The sequence below is a fragment of the Engraulis encrasicolus genome, chromosome 17 (genome assembly GCF_034702125.1).
Source record: "Engraulis encrasicolus isolate BLACKSEA-1 chromosome 17, IST_EnEncr_1.0, whole genome shotgun sequence".
Classification (NCBI taxonomy): domain Eukaryota; kingdom Metazoa; phylum Chordata; class Actinopteri; order Clupeiformes; family Engraulidae; genus Engraulis; species Engraulis encrasicolus.
Window position 1 is genome coordinate 8,582,275 of NC_085873.1, and position 21,672 is coordinate 8,603,946.

General features: G+C 42.7%; 1 protein-coding gene across 1 annotated transcript; it reads left to right on the top strand.

Annotated features, from left to right (window-relative positions):
* The first annotated feature begins 936 nt into the window (after positions 1–936).
* LOC134467614 (high affinity choline transporter 1-like) lies at positions 937–20,441 on the top strand. Its single transcript, XM_063221455.1, has 8 exons — positions 937–1,114; positions 11,528–11,641; positions 12,803–12,958; positions 13,620–13,768; positions 13,938–14,081; positions 14,442–14,595; positions 19,523–19,737; positions 19,878–20,441. Exons 1-8 carry the CDS (start codon positions 937–939, stop codon positions 20,439–20,441), a joined length of 1,674 nt encoding a protein of 557 aa, XP_063077525.1.
* Positions 20,442–21,672: the final 1,231 nt, after the last annotated feature.

The window sequence follows — 21,672 nt, forward strand, 5'->3', positions numbered from 1 at the left end:
TTTAAAAAGTTGATGGCTTGAGGGAAGACGCTCTTTGTGTCCTAGATTTTATTGAATATGTTCTCCAAAGGGCAGGCTTTAATACATACATATTAAAGGGGTGGATTGTGTTGGTGAGTCTTGCTATGGGTGTATTGTAAATATGTATGTGTGTTAAACGTCATTCATAGGTATGAGTGTTGATGTATTGTGTATGACTGTATGTATTCTGTCCGGTACCTGTCAGTTCCACACCACAAGGAGGGGGTGTTGATTTTCTGTGTGGTAAATGTGATAAGTGATGTCAAGCCAAAGAATTTCAGTATGGTAGCCAGAAAAAGTCCTTCAGCACATCAACAGTGCAACAAAACAGGGTAAATTCACGTCTCCTAAATGTGTGCAACTATTTGGACATTTTCCCCTTTGAACTCCTTTCATCTGAACACCCCCCACCCCCCTCCTTATCTCCTGTCAGGTCTCTCTCTGGGAGCATGTCTATGTTTCCACAGCCAATTGGTCCCACATCACCCACAGACTTTTAACTTTATTTTTAGGCCCATTGTTCCCACAGCCCATTGGTCCCAGAGCATAATGCCTCTGCTCCATGTTCAAACATTTCTAAGAATGTGTTAAAATGTAGGCCCTATGTTCTAAAGGCATGGTCTCTTAGTTTAGTTGGAAATGTGGGAACATGGAGTTGTAGAACATAGGGCCTATATGTGAATAATTTCTTTAAAATGTGGGACATGGAGCAGCAGGAATAAGCCGTGGGACCATTGGGCTGTTGGACCAATGAGCTGTGGGACAAATGGGCTGTGGGGACAAAGAACTGACCCCCTCTCTCCATGCATCTGCAGGAAGTGCTTGCTAAAAAAAAATCGGTGAGCCGAAGTCTTTGTGGAACTCCCCAAGCAGAACTTTTCATTCAGAGTACTCAATCACTTGACGGTCCTGACCATGGGCCTAAACGTACCTGGTTTGATCACTCTTCTGGGCTTCTACGCGGTTGTCCTGGCAACAGGAATATGGGCCTCCAGGAGAGCCAAAGCAAAGGTGACCACAGGGACTGTCACCGAGGTGACGTTGCTGGGGGGACGCACCATCGGTATGGCCGTGGGAGTTTTCACCATGACTGGTAAGTAGCCTAGCTCAGAGATGTCAAAAGTAAAAGTAAACTCATGGTGTAAGTACAACATTAGAACATGACATAGCCTATGAACTACAGAACTGCAAATGTGGCGCTTATGAGCTGAAGGAACAGACCTTGTGACTACAGATTTGACGCTTTCAATGATGTTATTAATGGTTTTAGAACTGAGAGTCGCGAAGTACTCACGGCAGGTATAAAGCCTTATTCAGACTTCCCGCCAGTATTTAGCGACTTTTGTCTCTATAGAACTACTATTGACATCATTCAAAGTACCAGGCCGTTCATAGATCCTTCAGCTCATACATTTGCAGTTCTGACCCTGACAGATGATGATCTCTAGCCTAGTTCTAATAATGGATCGCCAAACACAACGTGCTGTAGACTTATTACAATAACACATAGGCTGTGTCTCAAATCACGCACTTGTGCACTTCGGGCACTGTTTGTCAGTGCTTAGGGTGCTCACGCTGAAAATTTCAGTTGAGCCAGTGAACTGAAAGTGCCAGGATGATCCCCTAACAATGGCGGAAAAATGCAGTGCTTGACTGGTGGACACTGCACGCACTAAACAGCGGCCATGTTGACAATGACACAGAGGAAATGTGGCATTCAGTTCAGTAGAAGGTCAACAGTCTCCTAATTCTGTAAGTAATGCTGATGGGACACCAACATTTTCATGCCAACCAAAGTATTGTAATATGTGTGATTGTTGTCCTTTGGTGTGAAGGAAATGGAAATACAAGCACCAGATGCTGTGCATTGTAAACAGTACCCAACTCATATTTTGGCGACCTAATGCCATGCTCAGCCATCACTTCCTTCAATCATTAGGCCTACAAGGTGAGAGCATTGTTCTGGCTGCAGTTCTGGCAGAGTTTTACAAATAGATCGCCAAAACACAACGTGCTTCACTGAACAAAATTTAAGGAAGAAGATAAAACCGCTTCAAGACATTGTATTCAAAATAATTCAAGGTTCCTTCTGTAGTCCAGTAGCTGTATCTAGGCTACCCTTCTCTAGGCTAGGCACTAGTCATCTGCTTTTTCTGCCAACTTCCGGGTTGCTGCTGGTGGACGCGAGCCCAGTCAGAAAAACAGTCCTGTGCGCGACTTTGCGGCGAGCCATGATTTTTTTTTCTGTGACTGGGGGCGTGGTGCCATTTTGGGCCACGTGATGGTGCATGCCAAACTGTGAATCTGCCTTAGCAAAGCCTTAATGCATGTTGTGCTATGTGTGTGTGTGTGTGTGTGTGTGTGTGTGTGTGTGTGTGTGTGTGTGTGTGTGTGTGTGTGTGTGTGTGTGTGTGTGTGTGTGTGTGCGCTCTACTTAACCCTTTGCTAATGTACATTAAAAAAACCTAACTTTGCACTTTGTATCTGCAAGTGTTGTATGCTATGATTACTGTACGTTCTCCGTTGCAAGTCGTTTTGGATAAAAGCGTCTGCCAAATGAAATGTAATGTAATTACACCACGGCTGCCCAATATCATTCGAGAATTAAGCTTCTAGGTCTTCCCACCACCGCCATTGTTACATATTTAGAAATACTAAGAGAAGGTCATACCAAGACAAAATATGAGATACGCTGTCTGCGACTTGTGCTCTTTTATCATTTATTGTGCACTGTTGGCATTACCACTCAAGGTCTTACAATAGAATGCTGCCAGAATTGAATGCCGCATTCCCGTACTAAATGAAAAGAAACATATTTAAGTAGTTTATTTCCAATACTAATGCTGACTATTCATACATTTTATCTGTTTCATTATTAATATTTATATTCATATTCATTATGATTTTGGCAAAATTTGCACTTCTCAGCATAAATAGGGGAATCTCCATGTCTCATATTTTGAAATACCAGTAAGACGTCTTTGGTCTTAGCCTACTGTACTTTGATTAGCTGAGAAAAGATAAACTATTTGAATGAGCTCCTGCATCTTTTCTGTGATCCCTCTCCCCATACACACACACTTTTGCTGAAAGGCCATTCCATCCCTTAAAAGCCACCACTTTTATCAGATTGTACCTCACAAAAACTCTATCAGCTTTAAACAAGCAAATAGAATGGTTGTCATTTTCTGTGTATTTTTTTCTAATACTTTATCCAACAGTATTTTCATGCACCTCCTCTCTTTTAACAAAATGGAAGGCCTAACAGTCTGATAGCTGGGCAGGACATTTCTGAAGAAGATTCTGAAAATGATGAGCTTTTCTGTTGCACTAAGTTACAAAAATTTTGTTGCCACCCCTCCCCCAATCACAGAAACAAATTATGCTACGCCGAAGACCTGGGTTTGAATCCTGCCCGGGTCACTTGTCGTTCCTTCCCCCTCTCTCCCCGCTCATTCTCTGTCCATCTGTCACTATCCTATCACAAAAAACACAACATCCTTGGCGGAGAACAAAAAAATCTTCAAAAAAAGAATATCTGAAACATTCCTGACATTGGTGATGGCAGAAAATAAAATAGCCTACCTTAAAGGTACACTGTGTAGGAAATGGTCAAAAGAGGTACTGCAACTCTGCGGCTCTTTGAAACTGTGCTGTATACTGCCAAATTGGACCTTTTATTGAATATTGAATATTATATATCGAACTAATATTTACTAGTATGATTAACGTATAGTAAGTTTTGCAGCTAAGATGTAGGAGCGGGAAAGGACCTGGACATTGCTTGCAAAAGACTTAATATATTTGGAGCAACGTTTCGATCATAGATCTTCAGCCATTTTGAATCAAAATCAAATCAAAATGGCGGACCATGGAGAAGATCCCCCTTTTCATGAATGAAAAGTTCAATTTTCCCAGTCATAATGAATGCTTAGAATTTGATGGTGGTGGTAAGTATTCTTGAAAAAAGTAACATAAGTGAATGGGTAGCATGAATTCTGGAAATAAACAACTAAAAGTCTTGCACAGTTTACCTTTATGTTTAATAAGTTACTTAAAATAGACAATTTCACTGAGAGAGATGTGAATGACCTCATTTACATTATGTTTTTAATTCTGAACAAATAATTTCATATTAAATAGTTCAGAATTGAAATTATTCCTCAGAGTTTACATGAAACACTTTAATTTAATTCCGAACAAACATCTGGGAATCAGAAAACATTTCGATCGGACAGCGGATACACACACTGCATCTGGTGCAGGGTCTGCCTCTTGTGACATCACCAGCAACAAGAATGGATCATGGAACGACTGGAATGCTTTTTAAAGCGGAATGTTTTGTTCTGGAATCCAGTAAAGCAATAGATTATGCTTAGTGATTTGTAGCGAAGGTCAGTAGAGTTGCCAAGCCAGGACTCAAACCCAGGCCTTCTGGGGTAAGCCGGCAAACACATAAATAGCTCACCCAAATTTTAATAGATGGCTCAATTTGACTTAGGGCTACAAAAGTATTTGCTGGCGGCAGCTGAAATTCTAAAAGGCACTTTGGCGGCGGCTTCAGACGGACAGATCGATGGACGGACGGACAAACCCTCTTATAGGATGCTTGGACGCATCTAAAAATGCATCTACTGTATGGCATATATTTTGGTACTGTACTGTGATCACCTAGTTCTGATCAGAGATAAACAAGCGTATGGAAAACATATTTGATTTAACTATACCTTTTCAATTGAAACGTTTTTGTGCTAGGAGATACTTCTTTCCATACAAACTGTCACGGACCAGACAGAAGAGGACCACAGTTGCGTCACGTTAGATTGTTTATTTACTTTAGGGGAAAGGGAAGTGGAAGAGCCCAGGAGCCTGTGTGTGTATGTGTATGTGTATGTGTGTGTGTGTCCAGTTGCAGAGAAGCATCACAGAAGCCGGTGGTGGAGGGTCCACACACACACACACACACACACACACACACACACACACACACACACACACACACACACACACACACACACACACACACACACACACACACACACACACACACACACACAACAGGGCAAATTAATAGGGGCAGAAGCACAGTTCAGGGCAATATCAAAATCGTTGTGGTATGGCAGAAGGCAGGTCAGATTTACCGGGCTAGAGGATGGAGCAGGTGTCGAGGACAGAAGGCAGGTCGGCTTTCAAGGATGTTCGCAGACGGTCTGACGGAGAGGAACTGAAAACCAGAGCTTTAAATACAGGGGTTAATTGCAGAGTGAATGTGGTGCAGCTGACTGGCCAATGAGGAGGGAGAGCGAGAGCAGGTGTAGCAATTGAGCAGAGCAGAGTGAGCACAGGTGTCACAATTAAGCAAAGCAGAGTAAGCAGGAGGGATAATTGAAAGCAGTAAGTGCTAGTTAACTGGAGCCGGGAGAGAGACCATGACACAAACAGAGAAGTACACTTAAGCTATATTTATTATTTGGTATATCTGCTGATAGGAAAACTGATACAAGGCATTGGTTGCAACCAGACTTACCCACTATAGCAGAATGGACTGATGTAGTTAACGACATATACCTGATGGAGAGAATCACCTTTATGCACAGACTGCGGATGGGGAAATTTAGGGAGCTGTGGGCTGGGTGGGAGGCTCAGGGATGATGCATGGTGTGTGATGTATGTTTTGTGTTAGTTTGTCTTTTGTTTTTTCCTTGTTGCTCAATAAATAATATATTTAAAAAATGCATCTACTGTAGCAGCCTGCTAAGTCCAGCGGGTGCCTCTGCTCTTTTATCAATAATTCTGAATCTCAAACTCATGGTGCAGTGAGGTGGCTTCATTTTTTTTAGCCAAGCTGCACGCAAACCCTGTGCCACCTGAGATTGTTTGATAGCCTTAATTTTATACCACAACCATCATGATAACTGAAAAAAACTTCCATGTAGCAAATGATGTATGTAAGGTGTAATAAGGTGGATAGCATGTCTAACGTGTGTGGTGATCTGGCCCTGCCCGAAAGCAACTCCTCAATGTTCTTCTTCTTCTTCTTCTTCTTCTTCTGTGGTGTTTTATGGCGGCTTGCAAACTAAGTGCACTACCGCCACCAACCGGGCTGAGGTGTGATCCTCTATGCTAGGGACTACCTAAATCTTGATCTTTGAAAGAGACAGGGACAGAGAGAAATATAACTAGAATATAGAACAAGAAACAGAAATAAAAGATTAGAATGAGAAAAAAAAGAATAGAAAGGTCAGATTCTATAGCCTAGTCCAGTTTCTGCTAAATATTTGATTATCGCTGCTGTCTGAATATAAGGTGTACTGAGTAGAGTGCTCAAAGAAATAGGTGCCTTAATGGCCCTCTGCATCTTTTCCCTTGCCTGAGAGTATTCTGTACATTGTAATAGAACATGCTCAACTCCCTCCCTTTCTCCACAGTATATACAGGCTCCTGTCTGATGTTTTCCTACAATATGCAACCCACTGTTCAAAGCCGTATGTCCAATTCTAAGCCTGGTGATCCATACCTCCTCTCTGCGTTTCAGTTCCCCACCCCACCTAACGCCAACCTTTTTCTGTAAACTGTACAAGTGTCTTCCTTTTCCTTCTTGATCCCACCGATCCTGCCACAGTGTATTTATGTTTTCTTTAAGTATAGCTTTCATTTCTGATCTGCTTAAAGGAATTTCCATTTCAACTTGTTCAGCACCAGTTGCTTCTTTTGCTAATTGGTCTGCCATTTCATTGCCCTGGATTCCTTTGTGGGCAGGAACCCAGAAGAACTGTACGTCTATTTCCTGTTGCGTCACTTTATATAGTATCTGATGTATTTCTTGCAAAAGATCAGGACGACTAGAAGACCTTCCACTAAGGATGCTATCTAGAGAAGACATTGAGTCTGAGCAAACAACAGCGTAACTTGGTTTTGCTTCTTCTACCCATTGCAGGGCTAAAATTATCGCTACCATTTCAGCAGAGAAAATTGAAAGAAAGTCTGATGTCCTTTTCCTGATCTGAGCTTTAAACTGAGGGACGTGTACTGCCACTCCCGTTTTTCCATCCTGGTCCCTTGAAGCGTCGGTATAAATTTGGACTGTATCTCCAAACCTCAAATCAATATATTGTTGAACTGTTTGATAAACACCTCCAGGTTTGACAATAACCTTAGCCTGCAAGTTGACTTGAGGGAAGCAATAAAACCAAGGGGGAATGACTGACCTAACAGAAGTCTTACATACTAGAATACCATCTAACCCCACCTGCTTCGCCTGCCGATTTCCCTCCCACCCAAAACTACGTACATCATATCCATATTCCCAACAGTCTGCCAAAATTCTCTTAGTGGGATGACTGTCATCATGTCCCTGAAGAGTAACCCAGTACATACTTGACAATTGAAGCCTCCTGAGCTCCAGCGGCATTTCCCCCGTCTCCACCTGGAGTGCCGGGATGGAGGAGGTTTTGAAGGCGCCACTGCACACGCGCAAGGCCCTAGCCTGCACCCTGTCCAGTTCCAGAAGGGTAGTCCTAGCCGCCGACCTGTACACAATACATCCATAGTCAAGAGCTGGTCTGATTAATGCAGTGTATATTCTCTTAAGAGAAGAGCCCGTGGCCCCCCAGTCACTTCCAGACAAACATTTCAGGATATTTACACTCTTTTTGCATTTATCAACTATCTTTTGTAAATGTGCCTTGAATGTGAGTTTCACGTCAAACCATACCCCTAAATATCTTGCGTTATCCACTTGTTTGAGTATCTGTCCATATAGTCTTAACTTCACATTAGGAATCACTCGTTTTTTGGTAAAACAGATGACTTGTGTTTTTTCCACAGACAGGCGGAAGCCCCATTCTTGGGACCATTTCTCCACCACACTTACTGCATCCTGCATCCTGCGCTGTACGCCATCAACACTCTTACCCCTCACCCACAGGGCCCCATCATCAGCATAGAGGGCCCTATCAATCCTGTGATCTACCTTATTAAACACGTCATTAATCATAATGTTGAATAAAATAGGGCTACACACGCTCCCTTGAGGAGTCCCATTGTCAATACAATATGTTCCAGAATTGCTTGCGCCAACCCTCACTTCAATGGTCCTATTATTCAGAAAGTCTTTAATCCAGTTGTACATTTTCCCACCAATTCCCATTTTATTCAACTTCAACAAAAGACCCTCTTTCCATAACATATCATAGGCCTTCTCTATGTCGAACAGGACTGCCAGCACCATTTCCTTATTCACCTGAGCTTTTCTAATTTCATTTTCCAACACAACAATTGGGTCCATAGTCGTGCGCCCATTTCTAAAGCCACTTTGATGTGGAGAGAGAAGACCCCTCCTCTCAATCTCATGCACCAATCTCTTAGTCAACATCCTTTCCATTAACTTACACAAATTCGATGTCAAGGCTATTGGTCTATAACTCCTAGCTTCTGTTTTATCCTTCCCTGGTTTTGGTATAGGGACAATCACAGAATGTTTCCAACAAGAGGGTAGGCGGCCTTGTTCCCACACCTTATTATAGAGTTTAAGTATCACACTCTTAGACATATCAGACAATTGTTCAATCAGTTTATAACATACTCTATCCTTGCCTGGAGAGGTGTTTTTCGCACCATCAAGGGCTCTTTTCAGCTCAAACAGAGTAAAATCCTTATCAAGGGCACTATCACCAACTTCCTTCCTGCCCAATAGCACCTCATTATCTTGTATCACATTTCTCCTCCATACTTGTTCCTCAGCAGACAGGTTGCAGGAGCTATGTACTCTTACAAAGGTTTCAGCAAGTAATTCCGCTTTTTCAGTATTCGTTACCGCTTCAAACTCTCCATTCTTAAGAACTGGTAGAGAAAAGTCCCTCCTTATTCCACCCATCTTCCTAATCATGCCCCATACATCCTCTATCTTAGTGTCTGATCCAATAGTACCACAAAAATCCCTCCAATATCTCTTTTTGGTGTCTTTAATAGTCCTTCTAGCTTTAGACTGTGCTTGTTTGTATCCTATAAGATTTTCAAAAGAATGATTAGACTTAAGTTTCTTAAATGCTTTATTTCTATCCTTAACCGCCAATTTGCAATCCATCGTCCACCATGGTACCATTTTCTTTTGCCTGTGGCCATTAGACATACCTATGGCTTCCTCTGCAGCGTCACATAATTTGATTGTTATTGCCTCATTCAACTCTTCTACCTCGTCTTCACCATTTAACAATATCCCCATCAATTTGGCATCTGCGGTCATACTATATAAACCCCAGTTGGCCTCCCTCATATTCCATCTAGGATGCAAAGTATCCTCCAGATTTACACTATGATCTCTTATCTTGATCCAGATAGGGAAGTGATCACTTCCTAGGGAGCTCTTAAAAACACCCCACTGAGCAGATCCTGCTATTTGTTCTGACACTATGGTGAGATCTATAGCTGATTCCACCCCACGCGCCACATCGAATCTCGTCCCCCTTCCGTCATTCATACACACCAAATTACAATCATCCATAAATTCCTCCACAACCTGACCATTATCATCTGTTCTATTACCTCCCCATAATGTGTTATGGGCATTAAAATCCCCACATAAAATCTGTCTATTACACCCTCGCCTGAAAAAACCTTCAAGTAACTCTCTCGTAAGCTTCAAACATGGGTTATAAAAATTAACCACCTCAAACTTTGCGTCCTCAGTCCACACTTCAGTCCCAATTACTTCCACTTCTGCATTCAAATTTAACATCTTATAACTAAGACCATGCTGAATAAACATAGCTACTCCCCCTCCTGTTCCCGCATCTCTGTCCTTACGTATAGCTGTGTATCCAATTATTCTAAAATCAAGTAACGGTTTCAGCCAGGTTTCCTGCACGCATATAATATGTGGTTTATCATGCTGTTTTTCAATAAAGCGCTTAAGCTCTTGACCATTTGCTATTAAGCTTCTGGCGTTCCACTGCAGTATGGACAATACCATCAAGTACCACCACCACATGACTGCTGACTTTCGTTCACCTTTGTTGTTAATAATTCATTGATCGCTTCAATTGTCAAATCTTCCATACCAAGATATTTCTTAGCTGCCCTCACGATTATACGAGTTTTCTGTGTCCTACTGTCGGTTGCTGCTGAGCAATTGATACATTCAACAATAAATGCCACAAATTTTCCTTTGTCAACAATCAGGGTATCCTCATTAACATTGTGTCTCGGGAGTTGTGGGCCTAGCAATGTTTGCGGAGAAGGCTGGGGGGCAGAAATCACTCGGGCGGCTGGCTTTGATCTGTTTACTTTCTTAATAGCGTCAGCATACGACAACTTTTCATTCGCTCTCACGTTTTGCACCTGCACAGCTTTTTTATGCGCCTCGCAGCCTTTGTAGGCAGCGCTATGTTCCCCCCCACAGTTACAGCACTTTATTTTAGCTCCCTCCTGACATTTCCCATATTCGTGTTCTCCCCCACACTTGGCGCAACGGGGACTAGCCCTGCATACTGCGGCAATGTGTCCAAATCGTTGGCATTTATAGCATCTAACTGGAGGGGGAACATACTGCCTAACACTGTAACTGACGTACCCAATCATTATTCTGTCTGGCAGTTCGTTTTCATCCATGACCAACATTACAGACAAACTGTCAGTTTTTTCTCCATTCCTAATGATAGGTAGACGTTTCACTTTAACAATTCGTGCGCCGGTAGCATTAGTTTTAATTTCATCTTCAGAGATGTCAGTCGAAACGCCCGAGATCACTCCCAGGACTTTACCTTTCTCTTCCCATACCTGTGGTTTAATCGCTTTCCCCAAAAACATCTTGCATTTCATAAGATTGTTTTGCTGCTCTTTGTCCCGACACACAATCATTAAATTACCATCCTTCAAAGGCCAAACTGCAAAAACTTGACCAACCAATTTATACACTTCTTCGCTGGCCTTTATGGGATTGACAGTACACGGGGTTTGGAATCTAAATACTACTTTCAATTGAGGTGGTGTACCTTCCTCATTGCTACTACTATCAGATTCAGACGCTCGTGTAGTGGAAAAGGTTCTTTTCTTTGACTTCCTCTGCTTGGGCAGCTGCCATCCACCTGTATCAGCTGGACTGTCATTAACCTGGCTCTGATCTTTTGTTTGCTCAGGTTCAATGCTTTGCTCCATTTCTTCCCCTCCTCCGTCTGCCATCCTACCTTTTGGGTTCACCTTACTTTCTAAGCCTGGATCACACCTCAACCCCAACGCCAAGGCAGCTTCTCTCGCTCCACTGCAATCCATCCACTTTGAAACGCCAAAGTTTCGCCATCCACCACATTCAAACAACGCGCCACCGACCGACCGACCGGAAACGAGTCTCCCCCCTCCTCAATGTTGACACCCATCACACCCATTTGTGCTGCGTCATGCAGGCCCTAAGGCCTTGTCCTTGAGGTCTTAAGTTCCATTAACAACTAAAAAGTACAGGTATAATTTTCTTTCTACATATTTCATTCTTTCTTTCTATATATTCTCACAGCTACCTGGGTTGGAGGAGGGTTCATTCTTGGAGTTGCAGAAACTGTTTATACTCCAGGAAAAGGTCTTGTTTGGGCAATGTGGCCACTCCAAAGTAGCACCACATTCATAATTGGTAAGTTTAGCCAGTGACATAGAAAAAAAGAAATGGCCATTCATGTTATCGTATTATTATTGTTGTCTGTTTTCGTGTTCATAGATATACATATAGTAGACATTGTGTTCAGCCTATTGACATGACCACCCTTGCGCATCACCATGTTGGTACAGGGTCCCTTTATTTTCAACACTGTCAACAAATATATTGTTTTACGGCCACCTACTGGATGATTTGTGATGACTTGTCGGCAACTGATGTCCATACAAGTAACGTCACTCCCAAATGAAGATGAAAAATAGAGAATTTTATTCTAATGGACGAACATATTTGAATAGACAGACATAGTCAGCGCGATATCTTTTGGTCGCGCTATGACCGTTGTTTAAACTTACACATGCCAAACCCATTATATTGTATATCAATTCAACCATTCCATTTACTGTCCTGCCTTCATGCAATTATGTATGGATCATGTTTCATTCATTTAATCATATATTTTATTTGTTATTTTACATACATGAATATTTATTTTTAGCCTTCACGCCCAGATATGCCCTAACTATAGCAAGCGAATTGTCTGGGCACATTAACATTTCTTCTCAATCTTGCCTAAAGCCGAATCCATACTCTACGTATGAGATGTGTGGAATAATAGTGGAATGTTTCTCATGCTCTGACCAATGACTGAATATATGCTGTCGGTTAGAAAATAGTCTGTCAGAAATACGTCATTGACTAAATGTATGAATCATCTTAAACCAAAAAGCTTCCACAGCATGACAAGCATGGGCGCTTCTAGACAGGAGCCAGTGTGGGCCAGGGCCTCTGTAGATTTCCTTCTGGCCCATGTACTGAACAGCCAATGACTTAAAATATTAATCTCTAAACGCATGATATGACATGACATGATGTAACTTTTTGTGTATTATATTTTCATAACATTAAAAACCTGATCTCTTTTGCCAATTTATGTGCACCTCTGAAAAATCGCTGGCCCCATTTTGGTACCCCTGGTAATTTTGGTGGAGACAAGGTCCAACAACAGTCTTTCAAAGTCAGTGTAGAGAACCTCACAGTTCAGGATCTAATTGTGACTTTTGTCCTTGACAAATTACTGGTCTTTCCTTTATTTGTATTTATTTATTATTTGAATTATTTTATTTATTTCTTTTGCAGCTGGTTTGGTCTTCGCTAAACATATGAGGGAGAGGAACTATGTGACAGTGATGGATCCTTTTCAGATCAAATATGGCAAAGTGGTGGCTACTTTGATGACCATCCCAAACATCGCTACGGATATTATTTATATTGGCTGCACTCTTTTGGCACTGGGTAATAAGAAGGATTCATTAGTCACCTCTGTATTATGTGTAAGACATGGCCCTTGTTATAAATGTTCTGTCACCAGAATGGCAATGGCCAAATCGCAATGTGTTACTAAAGGCTCTTTGTAATGTCATAGTAGTGTAATACTATGGTGATGGGGTGATAGGGTGGTGATAGCAGATTGTAAACAGGTATGAAAGGAGTTTGCCAATGTGATGAAGAAGTACACGTAGTATACAGTAGCAATTGATTTTAGTATTTTGTAGTGTGTTCCATGACATAACCAGCACTTTTCATAATGAAAATTATGTCAAATCCAGAGAATTGTGTGTAGTGTTTTGGGAAAAGTGTGTTTCAAAACTGAAATTTGAGCGTAAAGAAGGAATTGTGCTTGGAGTTCAGTGACAATGGTTGGGGAGTTGGGAATTGTGTGAAGTACACAAAATTGTGTGGAAAAAAATGTTAATTTTTACAATGTCCTGATTGGTTCTACCACATTTTGAATTGGGAGCAGGGCGGATCTCAAGGTCTTCCAGAACCTCACAAGAGCTCACGAAGTTGGGCGGAAATACACAAGGGTCTGGTTAGAGTCAGACGATATGGTGTCTGGCTTGCTGCGCTAATCCTGTAAATATTAACCAAGTATATTGTCTGGATTATTTTCCAGGGGGAACGATAAGCTCCATTCTCAATTTGCCATTCGTCTACTCTATGGTCATATCTGCAGCAGTAACGATCATCTACACTCTCATTGGAGGTTTCTACTCTGTGGCATATACTGATGTCATTCAGATGGTCTTTATTTTTGCTGCATTGGTAAGTACATTTAACCCATGTTCAGTGTGGTGGGGAGGTCTAAAAAGGAACTTCCATCCCCCATTTACTACTTTCTACTTGATACATAACATAAGGACAATTTGGGTTTCATTAAATTCAGGAAGAATGAAAATTAGAAGCATTGACTGTCATGTTTTATGTCCTGCAGTGGCTGCTTGTACCATTTGTCTTTCTGAACCCCATCCCACTTGACATCAGCATCACAGCCGTCAATCACACCTACCAGCCACCTTGGATTGGACAAATACAGACACAGGACATTGGAAAATGGCTGGATGAATTTCTTGCGGTGGTACATAGACAGTGTGTTGATTAGAGCATACATTTTTGGCATGAACAAAGTCTAGAAAAACAGGATGAACAGGCTAAATCTGAGGCAGAAGCCCAAGGTTCAGATCACAAGCTATGAGCAAAATCATCTCAACCCTGAGGTGTGTCGCACCATGAGTTGGTCGAGCCTGGACACTTTGTCAGATAACCTCCTGGGTGGGACGCTGTCCCTTTTTGGACAACACAGTTCTGCTTAGATTGAACTAAAATGTCAAAGCATTGCATGTTAATCATACCAATGATATATTTTTGTTCGTGACATAATTCATTTTAATTTCAACATGGATTACTGTAAAAATGTATTAATATATTTTTTGGTCAGAGCCTTGGAGGACTTTCAGCACAGTGCCTCCATCAGAGAATCCTGTCCTTCTCATCAGCAGCGAGAGCGCAGGTCACATGCTTTGCTGCAGCTGTGACGATCATCATCCTGGGAGTTCCATCCGTTCTCATTGGAGCAGTGGCAGCATCCACAGGTATCCGCTAGCCTGATTATCATGACTTTCAAATCCCTTCGAGACTTGGTCTGACCAAGAGCATAACAACTAACATTCTTAAACGGCATGGTTGACCCACCTCCCTTGGGATAGTGGGAACTCAAAAAGCACCTTGGAGAATGAATCCCACAGTTAAATTGCTAAAGCAAGAATGCAGGAGGGCTGAAAGACAGTGGCGTAAATCCGAACTTGAAGTCCACTACCAAATCTATAAACACACACTCTTGAAATACAACCAAGAAATTTCTAAAGCTAGACAATCTTTTTTCTCTGACATAATTAACAGAAATATCAATAATGCACACGTCCTGTTTGGCACTGTGGAAAAGCTAGCAAGGGCCCCAAATCAAATGCCCTCTGAGTTCCTGTCAGTCAGCAAAAGCAATGAGTTTGCATCCTTTTTCAAAGGAAAGATTGAAAAAATACGTACAAACATACTTACTCAGGTGCAACCGGCCCATGATTTGGACCAACTTACTACGGTGAAGTTAAATCTTAACCTCATGACATGGCACCCACATATCTACTGGATATGTTTCAGCTGTATGCACCAACCAGGTCACTAAGGTCAACGGAGAAGAATTTGCAGGTGATTCCAAAAGTCAAAACAAAGTGTGGAGAGGCAGCCTTTAGCTTCTATGCTTCAAAGCTTTGGAACCAGCTTCCAGATGACGTAAAAAATGCACCCACTATTGATAGCTTTAAATCTAGACTCAAGACAAAGCTGTTCTTAGATGCTTTCCCTATAGCTCAAATTCTTTTTTTATGTTTATTTTATTTATTTAGTTTTATTATTATTATTATTATTATTATTTATTTATTTTTACCTTGTGTTTTATCTTAATGTTTTTTGACTCTAATTTATTTCCTTCTTTTTCCCTGTTTCCTTTCTTTTTGCTCTTTTCCAAAACGCTATATACACCATTTTTGACTTTTTGCATTTTAATATTGGAATTGACTGTTAAGAGGTCCTACCATCAATGTGTGAATTCTTGCCATTCAAATATTTTGAGAACATACTTTAAAACCTCTATAAAAATGCATTTTGCAATGCATTTCAATGGAATGCCCAATACAAAAATGTCAATTTCCCAACATTCTATAAAATGGATATATCTCATTTTGGAAAAGAGCTCTTCATTTGTTTGTTTTGTGAAGCAGGTTGAATTGCACCTGTGTATGAAATGTGCTATACAAATAAACTTGCCTTGTCTTGGTTTGCTACTGGTTCAGGGCAGAACAGGCTGAGCCAAAGCTTAAACCAAACATTTCTTAGTCCCAATAGAACATATTTGCTTAAAACTTGTCACTGCCTTGCACACCTCTACCCAGGACCGTTGGTGATACTCAAATTTAATTGGTTTCCGACAAAGTGGCTGGAGTTCCCCTGCCAGGAGGAACTCAGATTTTACCTGAACAAGCCCTTTTCCTGAGCAGGGCCGCGTTATCCTATGGTGCAACCGGTGCTGCAGCACCGGGCCCCGACACTAGAGGGGGCCTCGGACGTCGTGAGATCAGAGAGATTGGAAAATATGAAACGATATTTTGAGACTATCAATTGTACTTTTGACGCATTTCGCCATCCGTAGGCCTACTGAGCCTAGAATCGCCTCTGCATGCACGCAGGAATCGGAGGTCGGAACTTATCATTTCAGTCAGATGCTTCTGGTTGTGTGCCACCAGTGAAAACGGTGGTCAATAATTTTATAGTTTGATGATGGGCTATTGTCTAAAAAAGATGTGAGAAACTCGGCGTCAGCACTTGCTTCAGATTGTACGGATAAACTTCAGCCCGGCATGGATTAACGCATTGAAGAGAAGGTTGGCAACGTTATCCATTTTTGTAATGTCAGTGTTATAATCGCTTTTTGTAATAATTGTTGCATAGCGATCATGGACTTGTGCAATCATGTAGGCCTAAGCTAAGCAAACAGAGCACAGCACACAAACCTAACTTTATCTTATTCTATTGTTAAAACATGGGGAAATAAATCACGCACCCAACTGCATTCGCGAAACAAAAGTCTTGAATGGCGCGGCGAGGACCACTTCTGAGGTGTTTTTTAAAAAGTGTTCACAATAATGCTACGTAGCAAGTGCACCAACCAGCACTCAAAGTTCTGACAGTCTGACAACAACAGGGCAAGCCAATCTAGCAAACACTAAAATTATATAGGCTAGTCGCATTTTCCTAAAGCAATGTTATGGCCATTTCCCTAAAACATTGTAATAGGTCTAATGTCGATGCTCTGTCAGCGTATATCTTTGCGTTCGGCTTTGTGTTCAGTTAAAACATGCCTGGGTACCACTCGCGGATTGTTCAGTTAGCAAGTGGCTCTTATCTGGGAGGGGAAAAAAAAAAACTTGCGTGATACATCCACATCCACATCTAAACATTTGGCCTACGAGTTTGCACCGTAATCTACTGTAATGATTGCACACTATTGCATTGTAATGCACCATCTAGATGAAAACCGCTGACTTCTTAATTGGTAGCCTATATGGTACATTTTGAGGGGATTTCCTGACAGCTTCACTTTTCTGTGGTTCGCTGCTAAGGGGATTCCCCTTCCTCGCGTCAAGCGACAGCTGAGTAGGCTACTTTCCTTTGGCAGACAGCCAGTCTTTCCAAGGCCATTGGAAGTTACATTAATTAACACGTGTTTCCCACGACGGTTTCGATTCGACAAATTGGTCGGCAGCAACGTAGCAAAAATAAGAGACTTTTGGTTGTGCTTCTGTTTGGTAGTTCTAGCTGAGCCGACGTTTACTCTGCTAAACGGTAGTGCACAGAATCTCCTCCCAGTCAGCCGGCTAGCCTTCCGATGGCTTGCGTTGCGACTGGTGAACTCAGCAGGGGGTTCCGCGCACCCTTTTCTGTGTTGGAGTAGAACGTGTAGCCTGGGTTGTTTCATGCGTTTTAAATAGGCTATGGCTCATTATAATGTGGTGTAGGGGCCCCGGATTGCGTCTGCACCGGGCCCCGGCGAGGGTTAACGCGGCCCTGTTCCTGAGTAATTGTAGTGTGACGGAGGTCATCTTGCACCTGTTCACCCCCCTCGGGGATCGAACGTGCGACCTCGTCAACTACAACGGTTCGGCAATGGGAGACACAGTACGATACCGCTGGGCCAAGAGACTAGTCTCTCGGCCCAACAGCACGAGACTGTATGAGGCTATCGGAGGGAGGTTTACCAACGTTCCACGCCAACTCTGTGCTAGTTAGCCTCCGTTACACTCTCCCCCTTAAACCTCACTCCCATCCCGGGTCAGCGGCACCACTGTGACGGAGGTCATCTTGCACCTGTTCACCCCCCTCGGGGATCGAACGTGCGACCTCGTCAACTACAACGGTTCGGCAATGGGAGACACAGTACGATACCGCTGGGCCAAGAGACTAGTCTCTCGGCCCAACGGCACGAGACTGTATGAGGCTATCGGAGGGAGGTTTACCAACGTTCCACGCCAACTCTGTGCTAGTTAGCCTCCGTTACACTAGCAGAGCCGAAGGTGTTGAGTCACTGCGAGGGCGGAGCCTGGGTAGGTGTCCACTGCTCGTCTGTTGCTAGCTAGCTACTGTGGTGGATTTCTTCTTGGGAGAAGTCAGCCCCCAGGCACAGTCAGATTAAGGTAGGTAGACCAGATCAGAAAGAAATGCTGCCCAAACCGTTCTACTCGTTGTTGATGAAGACTTTATTCGCTTTATACACTCAGTACAGTACACTGATGTGAATGCGCTGCAGGAGACCACCGGAACAGAGAGAGCGGCACAGCCCGGAGAACAGCAGGGAGTTGCGTCCCAGAGGACTTTCACAAACTGAACCCCCTTGGCCCTGGATCAGCCTCTTTATATACTATATGCTTATCTCCTCTGTGGGGTACATCTGCAGCGTACCCGCTCACAAGGCACACTTTCTGGTCTTAAGTAATCACATTAGAAGGCGTTAATGGACTCGGGTTAACATTTAACTATGGATTGGAAGTTTCCATGTCTGTGACACACGTGTTGGTACATTTCCATCATCCGTACATGCATCCCATCTTATGCCGAGGCAAGACATCAAGATATCCATATGTCAGTGCATGATTTCATATGAATGTAGTGCAGTTAATAACATGTATGTGTGTGGACATGGTATGTGTGTGTAGCATGTGTGGTGTGTAGCGTATACCTGTGTATGTATATCTGTGTGCCCCTTGAGCATCTTGCTATGGCATGCTGCTTCTGTGTTCCTACATCAGACTGCGTACAGACTTCAGGACCTTGGACAACACCATATAGTCTCAGGACAACAGCTTTTCCAGTATAGGTTCTATCTGTTATCTATCCATGTTATAAGTTTTTTCTTAATACTTGTACAACACCGTTTCTGTGTGTCTGTCTTTCCCTCTGTGTGTGTGTGTCTCTGTACCTCACTTGGCCTATTTGCTTAGAGTACACTTAAGCGAACGTGCCTACCCTGCTGTCACTCTTGACCATCTGCTCCTGTATTAGGAGCGTGTCTGGACTGTTTGTCTTTCATGTCAGCAAGGCACAAGCGGCCTTGTTGGGCCTATTTCTCCAACAAAGTCACAGACGGGGTAATTGGGCCTACTTATTCCACAACTAGTTTCATTGCTGCACAATAAACATTTTATTAATCTAACATACAACACATAAGTTAATTAACGAGTGCCAGGCATCACCCAAAAACTCATGATTCTGAGGCTGCATTCAAAACGGAAGGCAGCAGTTTGATGACTCCCTGTCTGAATAGACATTTGTCTAATTAGATATGACTTGGGTCATAAAGGAATCTTCTAAAACACTCATTTCAAATGGCACTAACTAGAGTGCTGCACTATTTGGAGTTTAAAAGTTTGCTCTTGGATTCTGACACCTTATTCTTTGTTCGTTATCCCCCAGACTGGAATCAAACAGACTATGGTGCCCCTTCTCCATACGATCGTGGAGAAGCCTATGGGATCCTGCCCATCTGTCTGCAGTATCTCACCCCTCAATTTGTCTCCGTCATTGGGATCGCCGCTGTGGCTGCAGCAGTGATGTCCTCAGCCGACTCTTCTCTCATTTCCGCCACGTCAATGTTCAGCTCTAACATCTACAAGAACATCAGAAAACAGGTTTTGTACAGATTACATTAAATTACATGACATTACACTTAGCTGAAGCGTTTATCCAAAGCAAGTTACAGTTATTTTCTTATGTACAGTGTATTGGTTACAGGCCCTGTGGAACTAAAATACACTCCTATCACTCACAGGCCTCAGACCGAGAGATGCAGTGGGTGATCCGCATCTCTATTGTTGTGGTTGGTGTGGTCGGCACAGCTCTGCCCTTCCTAACCAACAGCATCATAGGGCTTTACATCCTGGCGGCGGACGTTGCATACTGCGTAATCTTTCCTCATCTGGTCTGTGTCGTCTTTTGCCCCGTCGCCAATGGTTATGGGGGTGCCATGGGATATTTCCTGGGTATCCTGCTGAGGTGTTTGTGTGGAGAGCCCACCATTGGACTCCCAGCGGTCATCCATTTTCCTGGTGGTGAAACAGTTGATGGTGTTTACATCCAGCGAGCACCTGTCCGGACAGTAGCCATGATTTTCACGCTGGTCTGTGTCCTGTTTTTCTCGTACATCTTTGAGCAACTATTCCTCCGTGATGTACTTCCTAAGCGATGGGACATCCTTAGGTTCAGCCATGCGATCTCATCACCACCGAGTCTGGAACAAACGAGCAATGACGCCAATGAACAAACGACAATAATGCCAGCATCTGACACAGGCCATTTGGAGTGGCCGCAAGTAGAAGAAAGCACAAAGCTGTAGGATACTGACAATGGAGCAGAATATTGGAGTGCCGACTGTGGACTGTGTGTTTCCCCGTATGATTCCTTCTCTGTATTTGTGCATATGTGTGTGAGCAGGGCCGGATTAACATGGTCTGGGGCCCCTAGGCTACAGGTTGCTGTAGGCCCCCCCTGAAAGCATATTTCCCAACAAATGTACATAGACTTAATTCCTAGATCATAATTATGACACTGTCTAACATGTCTACCAACTGCACTCAAGACAACGGAAGAATGTTTCAATATTGCATTTTGTCACAATTGAGCAAATTTTCACTTTTATTCGATCCGGGCCCCCTGGCAGGTGGGGACCCCTAGGCTACAGCCATATCTAGCCTGTGTGTTAATCCAGCCCTGTGTGTGAGTGTGTGTATGCATTGTTTGTGAATGTTGTTTCCCACTCCCTCGTGTGTCAATCGTGTTTGGGATGGGTTTTGATTGGGGGGAGGTGTCGGGGCAGGAATAATTAAGGGATTAGATCATTAAAGAATGCTCAAGCAAGAGGGGTTTTTTTTTATGTTACTAGATCTGGTCATATTTGTATATCTCGTCATGGAGAAACTGGATAAAATATGATTGAAGGCGCCAGAACTCAAACTCACCAAGGGCACCAAATAAGCCAGAACCGGCCCTGCGACAATGGAAGCAGGTCATTTCAACTCCAGGCTACCTGCCCACAGGTGCACTTGCTTTCACAATTGACCCTAAGCCATCTGGGCTGAGCAGTGCCTCACTTTAGAATAGGCACCCTTATTCCACATCTGTTTTCACACTGTTCAGGGTTTGTTCACACAGTGTGTCGGCAGCTTATAAACATTGTCTTCTGGCATTTACTACTTACTAATAAATTGAAATATAGGCTTACTGGTCCTTACTAAGGTTATATTGGTAACACTTTACTTGACGCCGGTGTCATAAGCATGTCATTACAGTGTCATAATAGTGTCATGACACAGTCATAGATATGTCATAAACATTATGTCCATGTCATTAACATTTTATGACGGCTGGCCTTAAGTGACATTCGGTTATGGCAAAGACAACCTTGTTGTAACCAAATGTCACTTATGGCCAACAGTCATAAAATGTTTATGACATGGACGTAATGTTTATGACACATGCATAACACTATTATGACACTGTAATGACATGCTTATGACACCGGCGTCAAGTAAAGTGTTACCGTTATATTAGTAGTTAATCCCTTTTTG